Source organism: Carassius gibelio, chromosome B7 (assembly GCF_023724105.1).
Source record: "Carassius gibelio isolate Cgi1373 ecotype wild population from Czech Republic chromosome B7, carGib1.2-hapl.c, whole genome shotgun sequence".
NCBI classification, from domain to species: Eukaryota; Metazoa; Chordata; class Actinopteri; order Cypriniformes; family Cyprinidae; genus Carassius; species Carassius gibelio.
Window position 1 is genome coordinate 5,376,889 of NC_068402.1, and position 26,390 is coordinate 5,403,278.

General features: G+C 39.0%; 3 protein-coding genes across 3 annotated transcripts; all 3 read left to right on the plus strand.

The window, feature by feature from the left end:
• The first annotated feature begins 62 nt into the window (after positions 1 to 62).
• Positions 63 to 3,273, plus strand: LOC127961427 (mitochondrial fission 1 protein). The gene is made up of 5 exons (XM_052560511.1): positions 63 to 148; positions 566 to 698; positions 818 to 894; positions 1,265 to 1,370; positions 2,526 to 3,273. The coding sequence occupies exons 1-5, from the start codon at positions 104 to 106 to the stop codon at positions 2,624 to 2,626; spliced, it is 462 nt and encodes a 153-aa protein (XP_052416471.1). The 5' UTR covers positions 63 to 103; the 3' UTR covers positions 2,627 to 3,273.
• Positions 3,274 to 8,294: 5,021 nt separating this feature from the next.
• LOC127962683 (claudin-15-like) lies at positions 8,295 to 17,070 on the plus strand. Its single transcript, XM_052562328.1, has 5 exons — positions 8,295 to 8,699; positions 9,539 to 9,703; positions 9,864 to 9,945; positions 16,289 to 16,396; positions 16,564 to 17,070. The coding sequence occupies exons 1-5, from the start codon at positions 8,483 to 8,485 to the stop codon at positions 16,652 to 16,654; spliced, it is 663 nt and encodes a 220-aa protein (XP_052418288.1). The 5' UTR covers positions 8,295 to 8,482; the 3' UTR covers positions 16,655 to 17,070.
• A 1,066-nt stretch (positions 17,071 to 18,136) lies between these two features.
• LOC127962464 (dnaJ homolog subfamily C member 3) lies at positions 18,137 to 26,223 on the plus strand. The gene is made up of 13 exons (XM_052562032.1): positions 18,137 to 18,267; positions 18,501 to 18,650; positions 19,630 to 19,740; positions 20,303 to 20,427; positions 20,541 to 20,615; positions 20,739 to 20,882; positions 22,283 to 22,464; positions 22,713 to 22,832; positions 23,334 to 23,439; positions 23,600 to 23,720; positions 23,795 to 23,927; positions 24,051 to 24,199; positions 24,991 to 26,223. Exons 2-13 carry the CDS (start codon positions 18,554 to 18,556, stop codon positions 25,125 to 25,127), a joined length of 1,500 nt encoding a protein of 499 aa, XP_052417992.1. The 5' UTR covers positions 18,137 to 18,267; positions 18,501 to 18,553; the 3' UTR covers positions 25,128 to 26,223.
• Positions 26,224 to 26,390: the final 167 nt, after the last annotated feature.

A 26,390-nucleotide genomic window follows, 5' to 3' on the forward strand; every position in this document is an offset into this window, starting at 1 on the left:
GGGCAATTCTGTTATTTATTTATTTATGAAACTGAGTACGTCATAATCACGGGCTTTTACTTTGACAGTTTCGTGAACGCGCTTGTGTGGTTTTTTCTCGAACATGGAGGCGATTCTGTCAGATCTTGTGGCACCAGAAGATTTAAAGGTAAAACATATTATCCTTTTACTTTCATGACTGTAAATCCAAAATGACATCGATGTCGTATTGAGGTATGTAGTGAAATGACTGATATCGGGGTTGTCGGCGGAGACATTTCTACTGTAAGTTACGTTACTTAATCAAAACAACAAAACACTGATGATGACGTATTGTTGTAACTCATAGACTTATACAGAGTACAGTTGCTATTATACGCCTTTGCTTATTGGATAAAATACCACGTATTGTTGTTATCCTATTGTCTTACCTATTTTTTACGGAATCAGACGTTTGTCTGCTTTGTTCCTGTTGTAAAAGTTAGTCTGTGGTTATCGTCAGAGGGAGCACGTGATCCTGACATCAGCCATCTACTGATTCAATCTGATTCTCATCAATCCGTGGACATTAATTGTTGTCTTTCAGAGGTTTGAGAAGAAGTACAACGATGAGCTTGTGAAAGGACCCGTTTCCAAAGACACGACCTTTGAATACGCCTGGTGTTTGATCAGAAGCAAGCACACAAATGACATCGTAAAAGGCATTCATTTATTAGAAGGTCAGTTCTTCAGCACGTCTCTTAGTTTTTGGTCAGTTACGTCCTTCTTGAGCTTCAGCTGTTATTTGGCCTGTTCTTGGTTTAGAAACTCTGAAAGTGATTCTGTTTTATTTCAACAGAACTGGTTCATAAAAGCAAGAAAGATGATCAGAGAGATTTCCTCTTCTATCTTGCTGTTGCAAACTACAGACTTAAGGTGCGTTTACCTTTTTACTTATTTTGATATTTGATGATTTTGTCACTGTTAATAATCATTATTTATTTCATGAAGCCATGTGTGGCATCTAGTTAAAAGAATGTTTCTCAACTTTGTTGCTGGAAGCCCTGGAACATTGGAGTTAAATAATTTTATTGTCACGTCACCATATAAACAAGTGTAAATGGTTCAATACATTACCTTTCTAACGTTTTAGTAACATATTTTAAATGTTTCTGAAAGAATTCTCTTATGTTGCATTTGTTTGATCAAAAATATAGTATAAACTGGTCTTAGAGATACTTAGATTGTTTTTAATTGGTTTCTATTAAATCTCTCTCTCTTTACCGCCTTACCATCATACTTTCAGGAGTACGAGAGAGCACTGAAGTACATTCGTACACTTCTGAAGAATGAACCGGAAAATAAACAGGCCCTGGAACTGGAGAAACTTATCAACAATGCGCTAAGAAAAGGTAAGGTACAACAGGACTTAAACCAGGGAAAAAAGACATTAAATGGTCTTTTTTATTAGGATTTTGTGACATACTACCCTTTAAAAGTTTGAGGTCTGTGTGATTTAGCAAGGACTCATTTATTTATTCAAAAGTGACAATTAACATTTACTTTTACATTGTTAAAATACATTTCTATTTTTAAGTTATTTTGTTTTGAACTTTATATTCATAAAATCTTTAAAAAAGTATTGTTGTTTTCAGAAAAATAGTAAGTAGCACAACTGTTTTCAGCATTGATAATAATCTGAAATGTTTCTGGAGCAACAAATCTGCATATTAGAATGATTTCTGAAGATCATGTGGCACTGAAGACTAAAGTAATGTCTGCTGAATATTCAGCCTTGCCATCAAACGAATGAATTCCACCTTTAAATTGACACAAAGAATAATTGCTCAAGATCTAATTAGAATGAGAAGGTTTGATAGGATGACTGCATTTACATGCATATTAGTATTCTGATATTAATCACAGTTTAGTGATTGGTATTCAGTCATGTAAATGCCTCAATCAATTGCTGTTCTTCTACATTTTTGGATTCCGCAAATTCAAATTCCCACACCAGGAATAAATCAGAAATGTGTTGCATGTAACTTATTCAGGAAAACCACTGCAAGGAAATATATTTGCATGTGCCGCGAAACATGCATTACAACAGGTTTCATCAGATTCTTCATGACTGCAGATTTTGTGGAATGAGCGTTTCAGGATTCTTAAGTTGCTTTGCCATTCTTCATTTGTAAGCTGTAACATCACAGCTTTCTCCTACCAGTCCTCGCTGCAAACTTGCATTCACTATCTCTTCGTTTGCTGAGTTACCAGCACGTGACAGCATGTGCCTTTTGGCGATTGCCTGATTATTACCATTTTATGACAGTGTTGTCAGGCGTTTCTAAAGGCGAGAAGTGGAGGAGTCTTTATTAAATTATAGACTTGGTTATATATTGTCAAACCTGCAACAACCACGTTTATAGAAATATTCCAATCTGTATGTGTATAAAAGGCCTTAAGCTGAATTTAATGTGCATGTAAACAAATCTCAATGTGATAACAGCATAAGCAATAGTGGATTCATCTCAACAAAGAAATAATTTTTTGTACTTGTTCTTTTTCAGATGGGTTAGTCGGCATGGCTATCGTCGGCGGTATTGGTTTAGGTGTGGCCGGATTGGCTGGTCTTATTGGTTTGGCCGTGGCCAAAGGTGCAAAGTCCTAATATGGAGATCCTGATGAGTGTACTGTGGTTCCGTTCCCCTCCAGACTTAATCATTTCTTATAATCACCTAAAACCATAAGGAGGCCTGTGCCTTTTTATTATATATTTTGCTGCCAAGATTTTCATAATGAGCTATCATATTTGACCACATTTCTTTTGCTTTATGATTCTCCAGCTCTTTCTGGTATGTAAAGAGATGTGGGGTTGAAATAAAGTTAAAAATGTTATGCCTTTGCTTTGAAACTTCAACTACAGAGGTTTGCCAAGGATTTGCAGTACAGAATAAGATGTATTGTATGCACTTTTTTGGGGTTTTCTCTTTTTTAATTAAATATATCAATGTACTTACACTATAGATGATCAATATGGAACACTTTTGATAAACTACATTAAAACCTCACATCTGTTAATAAATTAAATTGTGTGCTTACTGAACTTGTAAGGTGTTTTTACATGCGTTGCACATTTGATTTGAAAGTGTCATGCATGACCGTCCTTGTAATGCATTTTCTTACAAGTCATCATTGTCAGCACCGTGTTTATTACACACTGGTTAACATGTACTGTCAAGTGTTTCATCTTCCCTTCCTTGAGTGTTTCCTGTGTGACTTATTGTAATAATATACTGAAACATCTGCAAAGAAAAAGCACAACGTGTTTTCTTTGTTTTCCACACATTGTTAAGATGAACAAGTAACTGGAGTCAAGTCAATAAATTCAACAAAACAAGGTATTTTAAGCCTGAAAAAGGTTAATGAAGGGATTTTTTTTTTAGTTGGATATGCATCGTGCAAGTCTTAAAATTCTTTTATTCCCAGATATTTTGTCTTCAACATATCTGTGAATCAAAGTGAGAAAAACAGATTACTTTAATAATGAATGCAGACTGAATCTTTTGGTTAAATAGTTACTTAATGTCAATGTCCTCCGTGCATCATTAGCTTAAACTCTCTCAGATGTGGGAGTATCTCCAACATTGATTTAAGTCAACAACTATCAGGCCTTGAAAGTAACAAATTAATTGTAAAACATGTTTATTTAAGATAATAGCTGATAAAGGCATTCAATTTAATGTTGGGTACATTTCGCACATTATTAAACTAAGGGACTTATGCATATCTTAAGACATCTCAGCTTTACAATGCTGGCTTTAACCTGTTAACTTTCACTCACGTTTTTGAAGATAGACATGAATGTGCATGATACAAACCTAAATTTTTATAATTCATGACTGAAAACATTTTGTAACATGATATTGATGTACCATTTACATGGTAATGCAATGTTTGATTTTAAAATTGGTTTTAAAGGATGAATTTTGAGATTTTATGTTTTCAAGTGATATATAACTTCTGATGATTTCTAAAATGTGATAGAGAAAAAGGCAACGAGGAAGTCTTTTTTTTAAACAAAGGTCAAAGCTCCTTTTGTAATGTAGATTTCTCAGGGTGCACTCTTGTCATAAATTAATCTATTACTTTTCCTACATAATTTTTAACAAAACATATTGGTCAAATATATATTTGGGAGTCTTAGACCTTTCCAACGATATATAGTTTGTCAAGATTAGATTAGATTTGATTGTAATATAGTTTAGTCAACGTAGGCGTCCCGTATACGGGACGGGGTGACAATTAACAGGTTGTCATAACTAACATCATTTTATAACGCAATATTGAGGTTACTTATTAACCGGTAAAGCAAATGATGAAATGAAGTCTGATGCACAGGCTAGTCTTTCTTCTATTTGCCTGTCTGTGACTTTGCTGGTGCTATGTTCTATTGGATGTTTCCAAACTTTGCTCATGAGACTTATTGTAATTAGCCATAAAACAAAAGGGAGACAAAAACAAAGACTCAAGTCAAGCTCCGACTTGGACTCAGAAAAGAAAATGTGCAAAACTGTCACTGGGGCGGTATTCTTTTAAAAGTCTCTATTGTGTACACTTTAGATGCTAATATGTACTTTAAGGTACTCATATTTGCATTTAGGAATTCATAAGGAACAAGGTTGTACCTTTCAGCTATTGAACCTTAGGATACTTCCTCACTACTTTTTTTCTTGAGCGTGCGTTTCATCCCATAAATAAATATTAAATAAGTAAATATAGAATAGAATAAATATTTTATTGATGCATTTATTTATTACAGAAAATCCAAGTAGCCCATCAACAGTGCAAGTGTAGGGGCATTTTAGTATCAGTCAAACTATATAAATATTTAATAATAGTTTTTGATTTGGCTCACCTCTTGATTTTAAAGAGACCATAAAATAAAGCCTGGGTTCAATTCTCAGAATCATAATTTTCTTGCTTTCCTTGTTCACACATTAACAATTTGCTTAAAGCAATTACACAACACTCTATATGTGTACAACAGTCAAGAAAATCTCCTCACAGTTTATTCTTCTTTACAAACATCTATTATATTTGTCCTGTCCACTACCACGTTATACTCATGACTTATCCTGCTCCTGTAAATCTGCCTTCCTGCAGAGACGACAAACATTTTTCTCCAGTTAGTCTAATGTGTTAGAATTTGTTGACACTGTGACAATTAAATTACGCAATGTCATTTAAACACAGCAGACTTGGCAAGGATCCTACTCTCAGAAAAACAAAGCTGTCAATGGGGCGGTACCTTTTCAAAAGGTATGGTTTTGTTCATTTATGTACTAATATGCACACTTTAGGTACTAATATCTACCTTTAAGTTACCAATATGGACCCTTCAGGTACAAATGTGTAAGTTTTGAAAAGGTACTGCCCCAGTGACAGCTTTTTTCTTCTGAGAGTGAGATCTGAATTAACCCTGCCGAGTTTGCTGTGTGTTAGAGCAGGAAGTGCAAAAAGTCTGTTTCTTAACAGAGCTATTTTATGAGCGCTTCTTATGGTCCCCATAAATGTCAGATCTTTGAAAGTGTCATCATCGGTTTTAGGAGATGCATAAGCATGTGGGAAAACGATTGTGTTTGTTAAAGACCATCAAAGATGACTTATAGCAATAGTCAAGCAAGCTAGTCATAAACCTGACCTTTAAAACCGAGAGCAATCATCTGCTTATCACACGCAAGCGATTCACTTTTATTTTCTCATTGCTCACGTTACATGTGAAAGAGTTAAACATTCATTTCATCAACATATATATTTGTTACATTGACACATTATAAAAAAGCAATAAAATATAATTGTAAATGATGATGTATTTTATTGCATGATATTTATGTATGTATTTATAGATAGATAGATTATAGACAGACAGATAGATAGATAGATAGATAGATAGATAGATAGATAGATAGATAGATAGATAGATAGATAGATAGATAGATAGATAGATAGATAGATAGATAGATAGATAGATAGATAGAAAGACCACATACCAAGTGTTTCCTTATGACAGTGGCATTTTTCCACATAATTTTACTGTATTTGATCCTTTCTTTTATCATAATTTACAAAGCCATGTATTGCAACAGACTTACTTCCTTTTGCTGGGAATCGATTAACAATTACATTTTTATCAGTAAAAACATCTTTTCTTCACAGATGGCTAATTTTTCGTTAAGCCATTAAACATTAATGGAAGAATCACATCATGTGACGTTTTATTTAAACTTGTCGAATTTGATCTTTGTAGGCCTTTCTGTGTTATCATCATGTGTATAAATCTGATTTCTTGTTAATGTTGACACTGAGATATTTGCCAAGTGTGAGACATGAATATAATGCAATACTTGCTTTAAAATAATGTTTGCAGTTATAGTAATCTTTTTGTAATAAATTGTTTAATATATAATTTGTATAAAGATATGTAGAATCTATTTGTAAATGCTTCATTGGGTAGTAAGATGTATCTCCTTAAAATTGTGAAGTAGGCATATATAACTATGTCACGTAAGTATCTTAGTGCTGACAATGTTTCTTATCTCTGTTTTGTTCAACGAATGTTCTTTTGAAATATATAAAAAATGATATATATATATATATATATATATATATATATATATATATATTTCAAAGTGAAGATAAACTCATTGTGACATGATACATGGCGATCTAATCCTGGTTAAAAAAATAAAATAAACATTGTGTTCAACTTAATGCACATGATATATATATATATATATATATATATATATATATATATATATATATATATATATATATATATATATATAATGTGTGTGTGTGTGTGTGTGTGTGTGTGTGTGTGTGTGTGTGTGTGTGTGTGTATCACCATACTGTGGTGCCGTATGTCCCAGAGTGATGAGACAAAACCAACAAAACCCATTACAAATTAGGCATTTGTTGCATCCATTGGAGACATAATTACTGATTATAATGACTTCTTTTATGCATTGCATATTGTGCCACGTAAACATAAAACCATGTCTGCATTTGTGATCGGAGAAATGACAAACCACAAGCACTGCTCTACACTGCTCAAAACTCACCTTTGAATCATCAGTGGAAATCCTTTACATATGTGAACGTACTTACAGACTGTGAGTCAGAAACACCAGACTGTCCTTGCAAAGTTAGAACTGCCCCACTTTATAGAAACAGACACAGTTGAGGGATATTCACACAGGAAACAGTCCTTCTCCTTCGTAAAATGCACTGCACACATCTGAATATTTGGGTTGAACTGTTCTGGAACAGTGTTGTAAATACAACTTAACCACTGATTTCTAGTTGTGTCCTCTTTTGGAAGACCAAACAAAGTAGTTTCGCTTTCACTGCGAAACACACAGCATCTCCACAACATGGTGGCCGCAACAGCGAGAATAGTAGTTATGCCTTCTTTCTTTGCGTGAACATTTGGGCGATGTTATGCAATCTTCGCACCTCATGATGCAGAGATGTGGGGGTGTGCAAATTTAACCATAATTCCTGAAGTGAGGTTTCATTTGGTGATTGTGAACGTGATCTAGAGGCCACCTGATGAATATATGAGAATGTGTGACATAGTGTGACAGATACTGAGAAACAGATAAAGGCAGTAGATAAACACTGTCAACAGCTTCTTCAGTTGTTCATTTAATCACTGCACATAGTTCCCCTTTTCCCTCTTTTGATAGTGTCCTCTGAAGACAATTCCATTTAGCTGAACTTCTTAGTAGACTATTAAAATCTGTTATTAATAGGCCAGAGTAATGTTCGAAAGGGTTTCAGACATTTGGTTTACTCACAGCTTGTTTAACTGACATGTTCCACTTTGTAACATGTAAAAGCAGTGCACAAAAATGTTTTCAACAATGATGATATTAAATGTTTCTTGAGCACCAGATTTCAGGAGACTGGAGTAATGCCTGCTGGAAAATAAGCTTCGCCATCACAGGAATAAACACTTACCAACCCCAAAGTTTTGACCATGGATAGTTATTTAAGATATAGACAACAAATATTTTTAATTTGGAGAGAATTTTTTTTTTTTTTTTTTTTGCATTTTCTGTGGCAATCTGTTTGGGTGCAGTCAGCAAATCACACTTTACAGTGTGCAATGTGTTTGAGTCTATGGAACATAAGGATGCATTGCCAGTGAAGGTCAGGGAACGACCATTGGACTTTAGTGATAACCACCTGTTGAGTTTCGAGGTGTAAAATCATGCACACGAGAAGGGAGGGCAAACAGATCCTATAAATGACCCATCGCTTTTATATGTCGATCTCCGTGGAAAAACCGGCTCAGCTCACAGAGCAGCTCGAGAAATTAATAAACCCTGGATATTTCTCAGCCAACGCAGAACACATAAAAAAAAAAAAAAAAAAAAAAACAAACATAAAGGCTACATAAAGCAGGGAAGCTCAAGAAATACTAAAGTCGATTGTGGATGACTTGTATAAAGCAGTAATGGATCCGGTTGTCGAAGTCGTTGCTTTAATTCTCGGTTTTGTGAGTTGGATAATGGTTGGCGTCACAATCCCGAACCGTTACTGGAAAGTATCCACACTGGACGGGACAGTGATCACCACCTCGACCCTCTACGAGAATCTGTGGATGTCCTGCGCCACGGACTCGACGGGGGTGCACAACTGTCGCGAGTTCCCCTCTCTGCTGGCCCTGTCTGGTAGGACACAATCACCACAATTAATCTTACTAATTATTTCATTATCACACTTGTAGCAATGTGATATCAGCCACCACTATAGATACATTTCATTTAGGTTGAAATGTGGTTACCATTATTTTTCCCCTCACAACTTATTCCAGGTGTTTTGGAATAATTTAAATAAATATTTTTTTTTATTTCTTTCTTTCAGTAATTTATTTGTTTACTGCTATTAACTATTTATTTATTTTCTCTGTCAGACTGATTTAAGCTATTTGTCTTATAAATGTATTTCTTTATTTAAAAATATAGCTATGTTGCGATGTCTGTACATTCATCATTTTCCGTCCAGTAGGCCTAATTATTTTATACACTACTTTTAAATTCATTTGACTTTCCTTCCTTCCTTCTTTCTTTTATTTATCCTTTCAATATTTAATATTTGTTCATTTGTTTGTTTACTGCTATTTACTATTTATGTGTTTCTCTTTTATAGCTAAATCATTATTTTTTATATCTATTTGACTTTGTGCTGTTTATTTATAATTACATTTGCATTTAACACTTTTATTCAAAGCGAAATAAGGACAATGGAAGCAATTAAAAACAACAAAATAGCAATGATACACAAGTGCTATAACAAGTCCCAGTTAGCTTAGACGCAGTAAACGTAGCAAGGGCTTTTAAATAATAAATACAAAGAAAACAGAACATAAAAAAGTATAGAGCAAGCTAGTGTTAGAGGTTTTTTATTTATTTATATATAATCCTAAATATTTTATATCAATACTGTATTCAGATCTTTGAGTAGGTTTGTTAATATTGTAATATAATAGCAGATCTTTCTGTTTCTCCAGGTTATATCCAGGCGTCGCGCGCTCTTATGATCGCGGCAGTGATGGCGGGCACCTTCGGCTTGGTGGCCACCCTCATCGGCATGCAGTGCTCGAAGGCCGCCGGGGACAACTACACACTGAAAGGCAGAATCGCAGGAACCGGAGGCGCATTTTTCCTGCTGCAGGGTAAGACACATTACTAATTAAACTCAAACCTGAACTGAGATCTCTTATTGGTGCATGTGCTTTTTAAGTTATGCTTAAAAGAGTTCTTATCAGATGCGCATTCCGAAAGCTTTATTGCTATTGCATCTGTAAAACTTTATGTTTTTAATCCCATCCAAAGGTTTGTGCACGATGATTTCAGTGTCCTGGTACGCGGCCAACATCACTCAAGAGTTCTTCAACCCGCTTTACCCTGGCCAAAAGTAAGAGCTCTTCTGGAAATGTAAAGGGAAAGGCTGCCACCTGCTGTTTCAATTCACACACAGTCTGAAGTATCAGAGTAAACTAAATTAAACTTTACTATAGGCCTACATGTATTTGGACACTCTCAGGAAAGAGTACTAAAGCTGTCTTAAAGCTGCAGAAGGTAACTTTTGTAAAAATATATTTTTTACATATTTGTTAAACCTGTCATTATGTCCTGACAGTAGAATATGAGACAGATAATCTGTGAAAAAATCAAGCTCCTCTGGCTCCTCCCAGTGTCCTATTGCCATTTGCAGAAAATACATAGCTCCCGTTAAGAAACAACCAATCAGAGCTGCGGTCCGTAACTTTTTTTGTGTTCAAAATGTAAAAAAATGTATATAATAAGCGAGTACACCATGAATCCATTTTCCAAACCGTGTTTTTAGCTTGTCCTGAATCACTAGGGTGCACCTATATTAAGTGTTTATATTCGGACTATTTTAGATTGCTTCAGGGATACTGCGGCGGAGTAACCCAGTACCTTTGTGATTCTTCATAGACATAAACAGAGAGAAGTAGATCCGGCTACGATGTTCTTCCGCAAGACGCAAGCAGTTCTGTTTATTAGCCGCTAGAGCGTCAAAAGTTCCCTACCGCAGCTTTAAATGTTACAAATATTTACCATTAGGTTCCCTATCATAGGTCACTTCGATGCTGCGGTGACGTCACCACGTATGGGAACACCTCTGGTGTGACGAATGTCTGAAGCCCTATACCATCCCGCCAATCCTATTGGCCAAATGGCGCATAGCACCACCCTGCGCATGCACGCGCATGATATACCTGGGTGCAGCGCGCCATTTCGCTCAGATTTCATTCCTTCAGGAATAGCGAATCATCTGTGCCCTATCGTCTCGCGTTCTCCAGCGATCTCTTCGAGCAGTGTTAACTCCTCTTCGCGGACGCGATGAGCTTTCGAAAATGTAAGGAGCCATGTACCAGGTACATCACGGCGGGGGACACTCATGACAGGTGCGTAGTATGTCTTGGTTTACATCACGCACAGGCGGCGCTTAGCGGCCTTTCTTCCTGTCCCCATTGTGATGGCCTGCGGCTCAGAGTACTGCGCTCCAGGGTGGAAGTTTTCTCTAATGTCGCCCTCGAGTCTAACCCCCGTCAGGTCACCTCTGCGACTGCCGAGGCACCGCACGAGGCGAGGGCCTGGGGTGACACGTGCGACATGGATTTTGTGGACAGCGCAGCGCTGGAATATTCTCCACATCGCTCGCTCTCCCCTACCCTGCTGCAGAATAAAACTTATACTGAGCCCGTCGTCTTCTCTAATGAGGATTTACTTCCCACACCGGAGGCATGCACCGCCATCTCCTTCGGTTGTGGACGCTATGACGACGATGTTTTATCCACCGCGGCCTCGGGGTCTGAGGACTTCGCGACTGACACTAGCCCTCTTCCTCCTAGCGGACAGGAGAGGCGTGTTTCCCCCTCCTACAGTGAGCTGTTGGATGTGGTTTCTCGTGCGGTGGGTAAATTGGGGCTAGACTGGGAGGTTGACAAGGCCGAGGCCAAACCTTCTTCCAAGCTGGACGACCGTTTTCTAACCAGTCGGACACCTACACAGCCCCGGAGGCCTTTGCCTTTTTTCCCGGACCTCCACCAGGAGGTTTCGAGGTCCTGGAAACAGCCATTTTCGGCGCGGATTACTAACGCCGCGGCCGCGGATTTCGCCACCGTTTCTGATATGGCGAACCATGGCTATACTATGATGCCCCCGGTGGAAGAGACTCTCGCCGAACACCTTGCGCCTAGTTCGGCCGCGGCTTGGAAGTCTCGCCCCCTTCTTCCTTCGAAGGCGTGTCGAGTCACGTCTAGTTTGGTGGGTAAATCCTACATGGCGGCTGGTCAGGCGGCTGCGTCACTCCACTCTATGGCGGTCCTTCAGGCCTACCAGGCGGAGTTATTGAAGGAATTGGATGAAGGTGAGGGCATCACACCGGAGGCAGTTAAAGAACTGCGTAGAGCTACGGATTTGGCGCTACGCGCTACCAAACATACCGCTCGTGCAGTGGGCCGTACTATGGCCGGTTTGATTTCGGTTGAGCGCCACCTCTGGCTTAATCTCACCGATATTAAGGAGAAGGATAAATCTTTCCTTATGGATGCCCCTGTCTCCAGGGATGGATTGTTCGGTGAGGCTGTCACGTCAGTAGTGGAGAAGTTCAGGGCAGCGAAACAGCAATCAGCCGCTTTCCGCCAGCTGATTCCCCGCAGACCCAGGGAGGTCGAACGCCGGCAAGCGCCCGCGCGTTCTCGCTCAACCTCCTCTCACCGCCAGCGAGCAGCCTCTCGAGAGGAACCTACACCCATGGCGCCTCCTCGTAAGGACTGGGGCCCTAGGGTTTTTCCTCCGGCGCACCAGCGTCAACGTAAGCGATTGAACCTGACCTCGACGGCTAAAGCCTCTCGTTCTCGGGTGCCGAATAGCAGCTCCTGATCTTTTTGCTGCTTGCCAGGGACTGTGCCCTCCGCTAGAGAGCGCTGTCGGACCGCTTTCGCGCATCCCACACTCTCATTGCAGTCCCCATGCTCAAACATTGATTGTCTCGCCGCTAACAGCGCCTCGAGCAACATTGGATCGAGCTGTAATGACAGACGCTCCCTCAGACACTCTGCGCAATCCTGCTTTCGGAGTTCGAGGGACGACTCAAGGACCCTACACAAACGGCCCGTTTATGACGGCTCGCACAGCCGCCGCTTTTTCGCTAGCGGCAGAGCCCGATGTTCCATCTGTTGGCCTAATTCCTGCCGTGGACACGTTTCAGGATTATACTCAACGGAACGCAACGACTCCGGCGCATACGCTTCCCCGGTGCACGAACACCACGGGTTTTTCGTGTCCGGTCGTTTTAACGCGTATGACGGCGTTGCTGGGAGCGGAAGTTTTGAAACCGTTAATATTGTTTCAGGCCGCGTGGGAACGCTTGCCCGGCATTCCTCAATGGGTGTTACGCACGGTTTGTCACGGATACACCATTCAGTTTCGGAAAGGCCCGCCTCCTTTCCGCGGGATTCTTCCCACTACGGTGAAGTCTACGGAAATGGCGGTGCTGCGACAAGAAATGTCAGCTCTGCTGAGCAAAGGGGCTATAGAAGAAGTACACCCCTCTCAGATGGAGACAGGTTTTTACAGCCGTTATTTCGTGGTACCGAAAAAAGACGGCGGGTTACGACCCATTCTGGATTTACGCCGTCTGAATCTTGCACTCAGACCGAGCAAATTCAAGATGTTGACGGTGAAATCTATTCTGTCTCAGATCCGACCAAGCGATTGGTTTATTACGATCGATCTGAAGGATGCGTATTTCCATATTCAGATCGTCAAGAGACACAGGAAGTTCCTCAGATTCGCTTTAGAGGGCAAAGCGTATCAGTACCGCGTTCTTCCCTTTGGCTTGGCTTTAGCGCCCCGTACGTTCTCAAAATGCATGGACGCAGCTCTGGCCCCGTTGCGGCTCCAGGGCGTTCGTGTGTTGAATTATTTGGACGATTGGCTGGTGCTAGCGCAATCGCGGACTCAAGCACACTCTCACCGAGATCTTGTGCTGAATCATTTAAACAGCCTGGGCTTACGAACAAATTTCAAGAAGAGTGTTTTAACTCCCTCTCAACGGATAACTTTTCTTGGAATAGATCTGGACTCTCGCGCGATGACAGCGAAGCTTTCTCTCCCGCGCGCTCAGTCGATTGCGTCATGCGTGCGGCACTTCAAAGCAGGTCGCACGGTGACGGTGAGATTGTGCCTCAGGCACTTGGGTCTAATGGCAGCAGCATCCCCCGTGATTCGTCTGGGATTGCTTCATATGCGCCCCTTCAGTGGTGGACGAAAAGGCGGAATATTTCACCCCGTTGTCTCCCGCATCGCACGATTTCGGTGACACGGCGGTGTGTGATGTCGCTGAAAATTTGGATGTCAACCGAATTTCTCCTGTCAGGAGTTCGATTGGGAATTTATGCTTTCCGAGAGACTGTCACGACGGACGCGTCTTTGACTGGTTGGGGAGCTGTGTGTCGAGGGCGACCAGCCCACGGAGTGTGGACAGCGGCTCAGCGCGGCTGGCATATAAACAGACTGGAATTACTGGCAGTTTTTCTGGCTCTCCAGTATTTCGCGGATCTGCTGATCGGCCGTCATGTGCTGCTCAGATCAGACAACACAGCGGTTGTGTCTTATCTGAACCATCAAGGAGGACTGCGCTCTCGCCCCCTGTGCAGGCTGGCGAGGCGTGTTCTTCTGTGGTCTCGGGACAAGTTTCTCTCGATCCGGGCCATTCATGTCCCCGGACGATTGAATTTCGGAGCGGATCTGCTATCCAGACAGGCTCTGGAACAGGGAGAATGGCGATTACACCCCCAGACGGTGGATCTTTTATGGCGGATATTCGGCAAAGCGAAAGTGGATTTATTCGCATCGAGCATGACTACGCATTGCCCGCTATGGTTCTCCCTACGCTCCCCATCGCCCCTGGGCGTGGATGCGTTAGCTCACAGCTGGCCCAAGACCAGTCTGTATGCTTTTCCTCCGATTCGTTTGATCCCAGCGGTATTATGCAGAATACGGCGGGACAGAGTGGAACAGCTGCTGCTGGTGGCTCCGCGATGGCACACGCAGCCGTGGTTTGCGGATCTGATCAGTCTGCTAGCGGGCTCTCCGTGGGAGATTCCCATCAGACAGGATTTATTATCACAAGCACAGGGGCTGATTTGGCACCCGAGGCCAGATCTGTGGAAACTGTGGGCGTGGCCACTGAGCGGAGTGCGTTAGTATGTCCCGGTCTTTCTGCTGAAACTACTGAGACTATATTGAGTTCTAGAGCAGCTTCTACGAGACGCTTATATGCTTTCAAGTGGAGACTGTTTACAGCCTGGTGTGGTAATCATAATGTGGATCCAGTTTACTGCCCAGTGGCTTCAGTGCTGGAGTTCCTCCAGGAGCGTTTCTCGGATGGCGTTACACCAGCCACTTTAAAGGTTTACGTGGCAGCCATTTCAGCTTACCACGAATGCATAGGCGGTGCCTCTGTGGGGCGTCATCCATTAGTTTCTCGTTTCATACAGGGTGCGCGACGGCTGAGGCCTTTCCGTCCTGTGCGAGTTCCTTCATGGGATTTATCCATTGTGTTGTTAGGTTTATCAGGGCATCCGTTTGAGCCCTTGGAGACCGTATCGGATAAATTCCTGACACTGAAGACACTTCTTTTCATGGCTTTATCCTCCCTCAAGAGAGTTGGGGATTTACAGGCTCTTTCTGTTTCACCCTCATGCATGGAATTTGCACCAGGCTCTGTGAAGGTGCTGCTGCGGCCCAGGCCTAACTATGTTCCTAAGGTCGCATCTAACCCTTTTCGCTTTCAGCAAGTGGTTCTGGAAGCTTTTTCACCTGCCGAGGCCGGGTCAGGAGATCTAAGTCTTTGCCCTGTGAGAGCTTTAAAGACTTATGTGGATCGCACAGCCCCTTGGCGTGGTTCTGACCAGCTGTTTGTCTGCTTTGGACATAAAAGTAAGGGCCATGCAGTTACAAAACAGCGCATGTCCCATTGGCTGGTGGAGGCAATTTCTTTGGCCTATGAGGCGCGCGGACTCGCTTCGCCCTTAGGGGTTAAGGCTCATTCCACTCGAGCTGTAGCTTCTTCTCAAGCTTTTCTCAGTGGCTCTTCTATGGATGATATCTGTGCTGCGGCAGGATGGTCCTCACCGAGCACTTTTATCAAGTCCTACAGTCTGGATGTGAGGATGGCCCCTGGCTCCCGGGTTCTCTCCGCTTGAGCAGTTGCTTCCTCGGATCTCAGTTATCAGGTACGTCAGGCGTTTTGGTATATCGTTCCCATACGTGGTGACGTCACCGCAGCATCGAAGTGACCTATGATAGGGAACATCTCGGTTACGTATGTAACCTTGGTTCCCTGAATAGGGAACGAGATGCTGCGGTTCTGGCCGTTCCGTACCTTGATAACTCTTCATCTTCAGTCATGAAATCTGAGCGAAATGGCGCGCTGCACCCAGGTATATCATGCGCGCGCATGCGCAGGGTGGTGCTATGCGCCATTTGGCCAATAGGATTGGCGGGATGGTATAGGGCTTCAGACATTCGTCACACCAGAGGTGTTCCCATACGTGGTGACGTCACCGCAGCATCTCGTTCCCTATTCAGGGAACCAAGGTTACATACGTAACCGAGATGTTACTAATGTGCATTAATTATGATCCTGTGTTTGTGTAAAGTTTGACTAAATTTGGTTTGAGTGAAACCTATGCACATGTTGTTTTTGTGGTGTGTTATAGGTATGAGATTGGAGAGGCTTTATACATCGGCTGGGCCTCTGGTGTTCTTGCCATCTGTGGTGGAGCTTGTCTCATGTTCTCCTGCAAACTGGGCACAGAGGAGAAGGCGTGAGTTTCTTTCACACAATCTCTTAAACTCACTCACACGCTTCTCTTTCACATGCGTTCTCACTTCTCGTTCTTTCATATAAAACATTGAGCCCTTTCTTGTTATTTTATGCATTTTTGCATGTGTTTTGGGGCATGTTTCTTACATTCAGCATCTTCTCTTGCAGTTACTACCAGCCCACACGTGAAACGGTTTTCTCAGCGTCTGCATCCATGAGAGAGACACAGAGCACTTATGGAAGAAATGCCTATGTCTGAATGAAGCAATTCTGGTCAATTTCAAGTCCAAACAACATTATATTACATTACATGAATAGTCGACTGTTAATATTCTGTCCGGTGATGTTTTATCAGTGCAATTATGTAAATATGTATAAAGTACCAAACGCACAGGTGGTTTTGTGGTCATTAGTCATTAATCAAGAAAAATGTTACCATGTCGGTTTTGCTGTGCAAAAACACCTCAGAGAACATTATACAGAATGAAATAGTTGAAATTACTTCAGTTTTGTTTAGAATTTTGTTGCCGTTACATAAATCAAGATTTAAAAAAAAGAAAAAAAAAGATTTACAACATGTTAATTATTTTTTCATCATTTATTTGTACAAATGACCCTGTTTTATATGATGTTTTATACAAACAATAAACAAACATTAAAAAAATATATAAAAAAGCCATTATGTATTGGAGATATTTTATTGTTTGAACCAACACACTATTACAATAATACAACATTTCATATTTTATTGTATTCTTAAAAAAACTTTACCATTTCAAATCCTATAGTATTTTATTCTGTTTTTGCATATTAGTAATAGCATGGAAGCCATGGTTACCATGGTAAATACTTGAAAGGGTCTATTCTATTCTATTCTGTTCAAAGCTTCTTAAATTGTCTATAGAGGGTCCCAGATTCATTTATTTCAAATGTTAGTGCTAAGTAATAATTTTGAATTAAATAAGAACATGCCATTTAAAAATGTCATTGTTTTATTGTTCAACAGTTCACAACAGTTTCACAGTTTTTGCAACAACAATACAGTATATCACATTTAATTTGATTCTTCTATTCTTCTTCTCACTAATAAAATCCTATGTTAATTTATTCTGATTATACATATTGACAACAGCAATTAGTTTTAGCAATAGAAACCACAGTAAATACTATTCTATTAAATGATCTTTTATTCAAGCATTTTAGTTTGAAGAAGGCACATTGTTTTATTTATTTATTAATTTTCAGTAATAATGATAACTTATAATGAAACCATCGTTACCATTTCTATTCTTTCCTTTAAAGCTGCATTCTATTCCATAATGCTATAAAACAGCATATATTCATAACAGAACAGAGTATAACAGAATCCAAATGCATTAAACAAACCATGGAATCATATAACAACCATGTTTAACACAGTAAATGTTTGAAAACCTCACTGTTCCTAAAGGGATTTAATTTATTTGTATTTTGCAAAATTTAATGTTAGAACTTAAGTGCAGTGTGGTATTTTGGTGGAAGGTTAACATGGGATATTGATAAAGTCATATTCTTTTTTTCAGTTGTGGTTTAATGCTGTAAGAACATAAGGGATAGAATAGAATAGAATAGAATAGAATAGAATAGAATAGAATATTTGCCATGGTAACAACGGTTTTACTGAAGAGAACACACGTTTCCTCACAAGTGATGATGATGGGTCATATCAGCTGTCAGTCCAGTGCAGGACGTGGGCGTGTCCGTCCAGTGCGCTGAAATAATTCGGCCAATGGGACGGGACCACGTTTGTCGGCAAACACGGATGTGAGCAGCCAGTCACCGCGCTGAAATGTAGGGCGATTTGAATTGTACACCTAGGAGCTTCACCAAAAAGTAGGTGACCACCAGCTGTTGTGCACGGTCACTGTCACACTGGGATAAGAAACACCTCGCTATAAATTACAATACACGCAGAGAGACACACGGAACTAGAGTTTCGCATTGCTTTATTCCACTCGGACGTATTTATAATCCGGACAACAGAGACATCGCGTTCTTGCCAAGTGTGCCGGATATATGTCGCTGTTAGGATGATCTGAGTGTAAATACCTGTTCTGTCCTATTAGGCGTTGTGAATCCCAGTGGAAAGACACACGGTTGTATATCGGGGGAGTGATAAATGAATGTCATGATGGATTCGGGACGGCGGAGAGGTTTGAGCAGTGTCCTATCCTCGCTGTCTCTGCTCTGTGTGCTCCTGGATCTACAGCTGGACGGTGAGAGATCACTTTACACGACACAGCTCACCTATTTATTAAAAAGGAAATCATTTTTTCCGTTTTATTTTCTTCAGCTCTCTGGGAAGAGCCGTAGTATTACCATGTTTTTGGAGAAGAACCATGATAATACTATGGTGTTCTTTCACGTATCACTTTAAATTATGGTTCAGGAATATGGTAATAATATAATCTATATTTTAGAATAACACAATTCCATCATCTGGCACTATAAGCATTATAGCGGGGTACCTCCACAGGTGCTCAACAGGAAGTGTCAAGGAAGAAGTCTCTAATAAAATCTTTTAAAACGTAGTAAGATGAGTATCTAAACAGCATTTTGATGGCATCTGACACTGTCTAGGTTGACAACTCAATTTCTCTCACTTTAGAATCTGGTTTTGGTCTAACAGAAGAGCAACATAGCACTACCGTGTCATTTAATAATTGTTTTTGGACACAAATCATTATTTATTTGATGTACTTCACGAGAACTAGAAGTGATAGTTCGTTTTTAATTCATGCGTGGATTATTGTGATAACAAAAGATATATAATTGCCTTCTACACTATACCTTGGAGTTATTAATATATCGTAAATATAAAGCATTTAAAGCTCTTTATTGGTTAATACAGAAACAGAAGCCATTTCTATAGTTAAGTAGAGAATTTAGTCCTTTTAGTTTTACTTTTGTTTTGTTTTCCATAACTAGAGGGTGGAGTGCTGTTTGCATGGTTTCACTTTTTGTGCTATCATTGTTAACCGAAACATAAATGCAGTGGAAAACCGTGTTGAATTCCCTTTAAGGAGTTTGTTATCATGACTTGTTGTTTTGGGTATGTAAGTTATGTAAAAACATTGTTTTGGGTATTTAAGGAATGTAAACTCACTCCCATCCGGCAGATTGGGGGTTTTCAAAGCTGTCTCATTATGAAGTCGAGCAGGTGTCACGTGTAAGTCACCTGTCTCTTTGTTTCAGGTGTGTTAGGAGCAACACCGGTTGAGATTGAGCATCATCTGGAAATGGGTCGTAAGCTGTTGGCAGCCGGACAGCTGGCTGAGGCCCTGTCTCACTATCATTCAGCTGTGGGTAAGACATGTATGCACACACACCGTGAACGATGAAGCCTACTGTACCATTCAAAAGACTGCAGTCAGTAAGAATTTTTAAACAAAAATGAATACTTATGAATGATGATGTTTAGAGACATTTATAATGTTACAGGAGAAGCAAATGCTGTTCTTTTGAACATAAACTTTTTTTTTTTTAATTCTCAGGTTCTCAAAAATATTTAACAGCGTAACTATTTGACACATTGATGATCAGAAAAATTTCTTAAGCACTAAAATGACCATATTAGAATTAATTCTGAAGGATCATGTCACAGTTGACATTGAAGACTGGAGAAATTATGCTGAAAATTCAGCTTTGGCATACAATAAATGTTTATATATATCAAATTTTTACTGTATTTTTGTTCAAAGCTTATAAAAGCCAAATTTACAGACCAGACAACTGTTAAACACCGGTTTGATTTTGTTGTTTTAGTTGATGCTAGTTGGTATTAAAATGCAATCACATTCAGTGTATGTAGGTGATTGTAAATAAAGTACAGATGCAGTTTATTAGCCGATGCGAATGTGTTAAACAGAGGGGGACTCTAAGAACTACCTGACATACTACAAACGGGCCGCTGTGTTCCTGGCTATGGGGAAGTCCAAGTCTGCTCTGCCTGACCTGTCCCAGGCCATACAGCTCAAGCCAGACTTTCTTGCGGTGAGTGCATTTTTGTGGTTGTGATGTCAAACTCAGTTCTAGGTGGCAGTAGCGTGTATATATATATATATATATCATGTTTATGATGTGTGTGTGTTTGTGTGTGTTTTCAGGCCAGACTGCAGAGGGGTAATATTCTACTGAAACAGGGAAATACTCAAGAGGCTAGAGAAGACTTCCAAGCAGTAGTGAGTGAAACAATTCCCTTATTCCTTTAAAACCTGCCAACTTCATTCTCAAACCAGGTCACATTTTTGCTCCATTTTGTTCTGTTTCCTGCTTTCTGCTCTGTTAACGTTTCTCCTTTGCAGCTGAAGCGTTCCCCGGATCATGAGGAAGCACAAGATCAGCTCAGCAAGGCTGAAGAGCTGGAGTTACTCCAGGAAGAGGCACATGAAGCTCATCACCGAGCAGACTACACCACTACTGTCCAAGTGCTGGAGAAAGTCATAGAGGTGAGTTAGTCTGGAGATCCAAAATGCACATGCAGCAACAGGTGGTGTTTATATATTGATACATGTGTTAATAGTAATATTAAAGAGATTAATCACCCCAACAATTTGTTTTTCCAAAACCATTTGGCTTTTTTCTTTCCTCAGTGAAACGCTAAACACGATTCTTTTCATATTCTAGAATCTTTTCCATTAAAACAAAAGTGTTATGTAATGTATACTGTCAAGCGTAAAAAAGGACCCAAAAGTTAGCGTAAAAGTCTTCTCTAGAGCTTGTGTGCGATTCTAAATACACACAGCAGCTTTGTTTGTGTTAGAAACTGAAATTTACACTATTATTGAAATGTGCAAAAATTAGTGCAGATGATAAATCCCATCCACAATAAAAGTTTTTGTTTACTTAATATATGTAATGTGTATATTGATTATGTATATATAAACACACACACATACTGAATATATTTAGAAAATATTTACATGCATATACATTTGTTATTTTATTCTTATGTTTTATATTATATATAAATGTTTAATATAAAAAAAACAACATATTTTTCTTAAATGTATAAATGCATGTCAAGTCAGCTTTATTGTCAATTTCCACATGTACAGTACATGCATACAGAGAATCGAATCAAACATTTGTTTGTATGTATATAAACATAAAAAATATACTCTGTATACACACATATATTATGTAAACAAAAACTTTTGGAATGCAGTTTATCATTTGACAGCAAATAAGAAAAAATTGTTTATGTAAGAAGTCTCTTCAACAGGTTCACCAAAGCTGCATTTATTTGGCCAAAAAAAAAATAAAAAAAAAATACAGTAATATGTGAAATAGCATTATAATTTAAAACCCTTTTCTATTTCTATATATATATATATATATATATATATATATATATATATATATATACATATATATATATATATATATATATATACATAATTGAATTTATTTCAGAATTTAATTTATTTCTATGATGGCAAAGCTGATTTTTCAGCATCGATGTCTCCAGTCTTCAGTGTCACATGATCCTTCAGAAATATGAATTTGAGAAATTTCTCAATCAATATTGAAAGCAGATGCTTAACTTTGGAAACATTTAATAATAATAAAAAAAAGGATTCTTTGATAAATAGAAAGTTCAGAAGCACTGCATTAATTAAAAAATAGAAATGTTATTTTATACATGACTTTACCATAACTTTTGATCAAATTAAAGCATTCTTTATCAATAAAGCTATTGTAATGTTATAAAGTTATAATATAAAACTTTGTAATGAGTGGCCCTACAAATAGAATACAATACCAAATCAAATGTTTCAGTTTAAGCTTAGCATGCCTCCGTGATTAAAAAACTCAGTCCTGTAGTCATTTTTTCTCTGTTTTCCAGCTCTCTCCTTGGGATCCAGAGTCTCGAGAACTAAGAGCCGAGTGCTACATCCGACTCGGGGATCCACGGAAGGCCATTATGGACCTGACACCAGCTACGCGTCTCCGTGCGGACAACCGAGCAGCCTTCCTCAAACTCAGCCAACTCCATTACAGTTTAGGCGATCATCACGACTCTCTTAAGTATGTCATTCAGTATATGATCCTTGAATTAAATCATACAGAGCCGAGCATCTCCTGTAAGCTGCTTCAAGGACAATTCTAGAGTCATACAGTTTAGTGCATACAGTTGTCAGTCCCACACACTGACTGTGTGCATGTACAGTAGTTGGAATAGTAATACACCAATCTCATGTAATGTTGAAAAGAAGAGTTGCTTCTTTTTTTCGCTCCAGTTCACTGTGTGTTTCCCTCTTTGTTTCTGTTTTCAGTCAGGTCCGTGAGTGTCTGAAGCTGGATCAGGATGATAAGGAGTGTTTCGCTCACTACAAACAGGTCAAGAAGCTCAGCAAGCAGCTGGACTCTGCAGAAGAGCTGATCTCAGAACAGAGGTGCTGTTATTACTTTATAATTATTTATCTTATTGCTTATTTTGTCACATTCTATACACTACCGTTGAAAGGTTTGGGAATCCCTTGAAAGTCTTTATCAATATTTAAGTCAAAACAGTTTTTTTTTTTGTGATGGTAAAGCTGAATTTCAAGCATCATTACTTGCAGTCTTCAGTGTCACATGATCCTTCAGAAATCATTCTAATGTGCTGCTCAAGAAACATTTATTATTATTAACAGTGTTGAAACCAGTTGTGCTGTTTTTTTCAGAAACCGTTTCCGTTTTCATCATTTGATGAATAGAAAGCTTAATAAGAACTGCATTTATTTTAAATAAAAAATGTCTTCACTGTCACATTTGATTAATTTAATGCATACTTGCTGAATAAAAATAATAATGTGTTTTAAAAATATTTCGGATTTGGTTTTGAATGGTTTTATACCTCCATAATGTTTATTATTTCAGGTTTTTCAGTGCTACTGGTTGTATTTTTATGACAGGTATCAGGAGGCCATCGAGAAGTATGAATCTGTGATGCGAACAGAGCCCAATGTGGCATTCTACACTAATAAAGCAAAGGAGAGGATCTGCTTCTGCTTAGTCAAAGTATGTTCCTTTATCATGTCATTTATTAATGAGGGATGGAAACCCTTCAAATCCAGCTGTCATAGAAATCACTATGCATATGGTATATTCACTTTCACATCGTTAGAGGTTAATAAGAATAAGAGCATTGAGAGTCTGGGTCTGTTTTTGGCTCCTCCAGATGAAGAGTGCCGAGCAGGCCGTAGACATTTGTTCAGAAGCCCACCAGAGAGAACCTCAGAATATCCACATCCTCCGGGACCGAGCGGAGGCATACATCTTACTGCAGGAATATGAGAAAGGTAGTTCAACTCTCACTGACTTCATAACCTTTTCATTTTGTTTGCATAAACTTGTGATTCTTCCTCCGTTTCAGCTGTGGAAGACTATCAGGAGGCACGGGAGTTTGATAAGGACAACCAGGAGATTCGTGAAGGTCTTGACCGAGCACAGAAGCTCCTCAAGCAGTCTCGCAAGAGAGACTATTACAAGATCCTGGGGGTCAGCAGGTAATGTTGCAGGCAGTGTTTTGTGACTATAATAAAGCAGAAGTTTCTGGGGCTCCTGCACTAGCAACAATGAAAGTAGATTGTTTGACTGAAATGCTCGTGTCTTTCACTTGTTTTTTTTAGGAGTGCCAACAAACAGGAAGTCATAAAAGCGTATAGAAAGCTGGCTCAGCAGTGGCATCCGGATAACTTCCAGTCTGAAGCAGACAAGAAAGAGGCAGAGAAAAAGTTTATTGACATCGCATCAGCAAAGGAAGTGCTCACAGATCCAGGTAAGATCTTAAAAAACTAAATTAAGCATGAATACAAATGCTTTTCAGTCCTTATCGGTCTGTCGGCAGTCAAATTTTTTTGTAACATTTTTGTTTAAGTTTGTTTTATCACTGGATGTGCAACACTACTGATCAAAAGTTTGTAAATGTAAAAAAAAAAGTCTAAAGTGTTCATTTAGTAAAACCTACAGTAATGTGAAATATGATTAGAATTTAAAATAACATTTTGTGTTATATTTTCTAGTAAAAAAAAAAATTATGATCATCAACACTGAAACCAGTTGTGCTGCAAACCATGATCGAGTACCATTCAAAAGTTTGGTGTAATTAAGATTATAAAAAAAGATAAATTAATTTAAGATTAAAGATGCATTAAATTGATCAAGGCCTAATGGAAAGACCTTTATAATGCTACAAGGGATTTCTGTTTTAAATAAATGGTGTTGTTTTGTTTTTTTTATTGATCATAAAATCCTGATTTCAACAAAAAGTCTTCAAAACTGATAACGTTATTATTAAATGAGCAACAAATCAGTATATTAGAATGTCTTCTGAAGGATCATGAGACACTGAAGACTGGAGTAATGATGCTGAAAATTCAGCTTTGCTTTCACAGGCATAAATTACTTTCTAAAACGTATTACAATAAACTAAAGAAATGCATTGTATTTTTGGTCAAATACTGTATATGCAGCTTTGGTGAGAATAAGAGGCTTCATTCAAAAACATTGAAATTCTAATCATTAAGTGTCTTCAATTTGATTCGTTCTTCTGTGTTGTTTTCTGTTCAGAAATGCGTCAGAAGTTTGATTCCGGCGAGGACCCCCTGGACCCTGAGAATCAGCAGGGTGGAGGAGGCAGAGAAGGGCCCTTTGGCTTTAACCCCTTTGAGGGTGGAAACTTTCACTTCAAATTCCACTACAACTGAAAACGGAGAGGCTGATGCAGTATAAACGGATAATGATTTGGACTGAGAAACCTGGCTAGAGAACCTGCTTTATCCAAACTGAACTTTGGAGGAAACTTATCAAACAGGGAGTTTTTTTTTTTTTGTAGTTGAGACTTGAATCCAAAGGCTGTTTTGGACTTCTCCAGGAGAAAATTACTTGATCGGGCAAGCACCACTAATTTGGTGTTTGATTTCCGGTCCTTCAGTACGGAAAAATGCAGTCTAGTTGAACTTGGAGTCTTAACACCAGATGAGTCATTTTGGCTCAACGTTTTTGATCTTTCTTTGACATGTGCCATCTTTTAACATCACTTTATCTTTCTCATACTGTCTTTTTTTTCTTTTTCTGCTGCTTATGTTTGTTTTCTTTGAATAGCACTCCAGAATTTAGGGTTGTGGTTTCTTTTCGACTGTGCCATCATGTACTTCTGCCACCAGTATGTCATATTTGCGTTTTTAAAGATTCATCTCTGACATGCTATCAGTCTTGAAATAGATTAAACAGTATTGCACAGTTTTTGGCAAAGGAGGTACCTCCTGCTTAACTACCAGTAATGAACATGCTTTATAGCCTGACAATTTCGATCTGATACCGGTTTGCACAATATAAATATATATTTTTTACTGAAATCTTTGCTAACAGTTTACATGACAGAATGTTTATGATCATTTGACAGCTGTTGCAGATGATAAATCAGATGACAGGCTATAAACCAGTTTTTATTTGGTTGAAGTTTTTTCTCTTATATATCAACAGGTCAGTGTCCCACAACAAAGCTTTGAAACTATTGTTAATCCTGCACTTTCAAATCGAAGTTCAACCAACTTAAGAAATCGACAGATATTGGAAAATACATTTATGAAATGAATAAGATTTATGAAATGTGGCAAAAGTCATTTAAAAGGTTTGCAGGTTTTTTTGGGGTAAACATGCCAGTGTCTCCTTTGACCTCACTGATGTTAAGGACATAGGTCTTCCTAATGTTTTATGCTTGTTTTTCATTTGTTTTAAGCTAAGCAAATCCATGAAAATCTCCAAGATATACTGTATTTAAGAAAGAGTATTGAAAACTCATTTGTCAAGTGTCTTTATTTCTAGGATGAGTGTGTGAACTTGAAGGTAAAGGCACGCATCACAATTACTTTTAATTTTTGGGTTAGAGTCTTTTTATTTTTGAAAATATGATGTAACAAAAAAAAATCACAATTACTCAATAGTACTTTTTAGCAACGCACATAAAA

Bases quoted from the DNA above. Each gene is read 5' to 3' on its own strand.
- LOC127961427 (XM_052560511.1), top strand. From the start codon at position 104: ATGGAGGCGATTCTGTCAGATCTTGTGGCACCAGAAGATTTAAAG. The intron at 895-1,264 runs GTGCGTTTACCT...TCATACTTTCAG, and splicing joins TTGCAAACTACAGACTTAAG to GAGTACGAGAGAGCACTGAA. The intron at 1,371-2,525 runs GTAAGGTACAAC...GTTCTTTTTCAG, and splicing joins CAACAATGCGCTAAGAAAAG to ATGGGTTAGTCGGCATGGCT.
- LOC127962683 (XM_052562328.1), top strand. From the start codon at position 8,483: ATGGATCCGGTTGTCGAAGTCGTTGCTTTAATTCTCGGTTTTGTGAGT. The intron at 8,700-9,538 runs GTAGGACACAAT...CTGTTTCTCCAG, and splicing joins CTCTCTGCTGGCCCTGTCTG to GTTATATCCAGGCGTCGCGC. The intron at 9,704-9,863 runs GTAAGACACATT...TCCCATCCAAAG, and splicing joins CGCATTTTTCCTGCTGCAGG to GTTTGTGCACGATGATTTCA.
- LOC127962464 (XM_052562032.1), top strand. From the start codon at position 18,554: ATGAATGTCATGATGGATTCGGGACGGCGGAGAGGTTTGAGCAGTGTC. The intron at 20,428-20,540 runs GTGAGTGCATTT...GTGTGTTTTCAG, and splicing joins TCAAGCCAGACTTTCTTGCG to GCCAGACTGCAGAGGGGTAA. The intron at 24,200-24,990 runs GTAAGATCTTAA...TTTTCTGTTCAG, and splicing joins GGAAGTGCTCACAGATCCAG to AAATGCGTCAGAAGTTTGAT.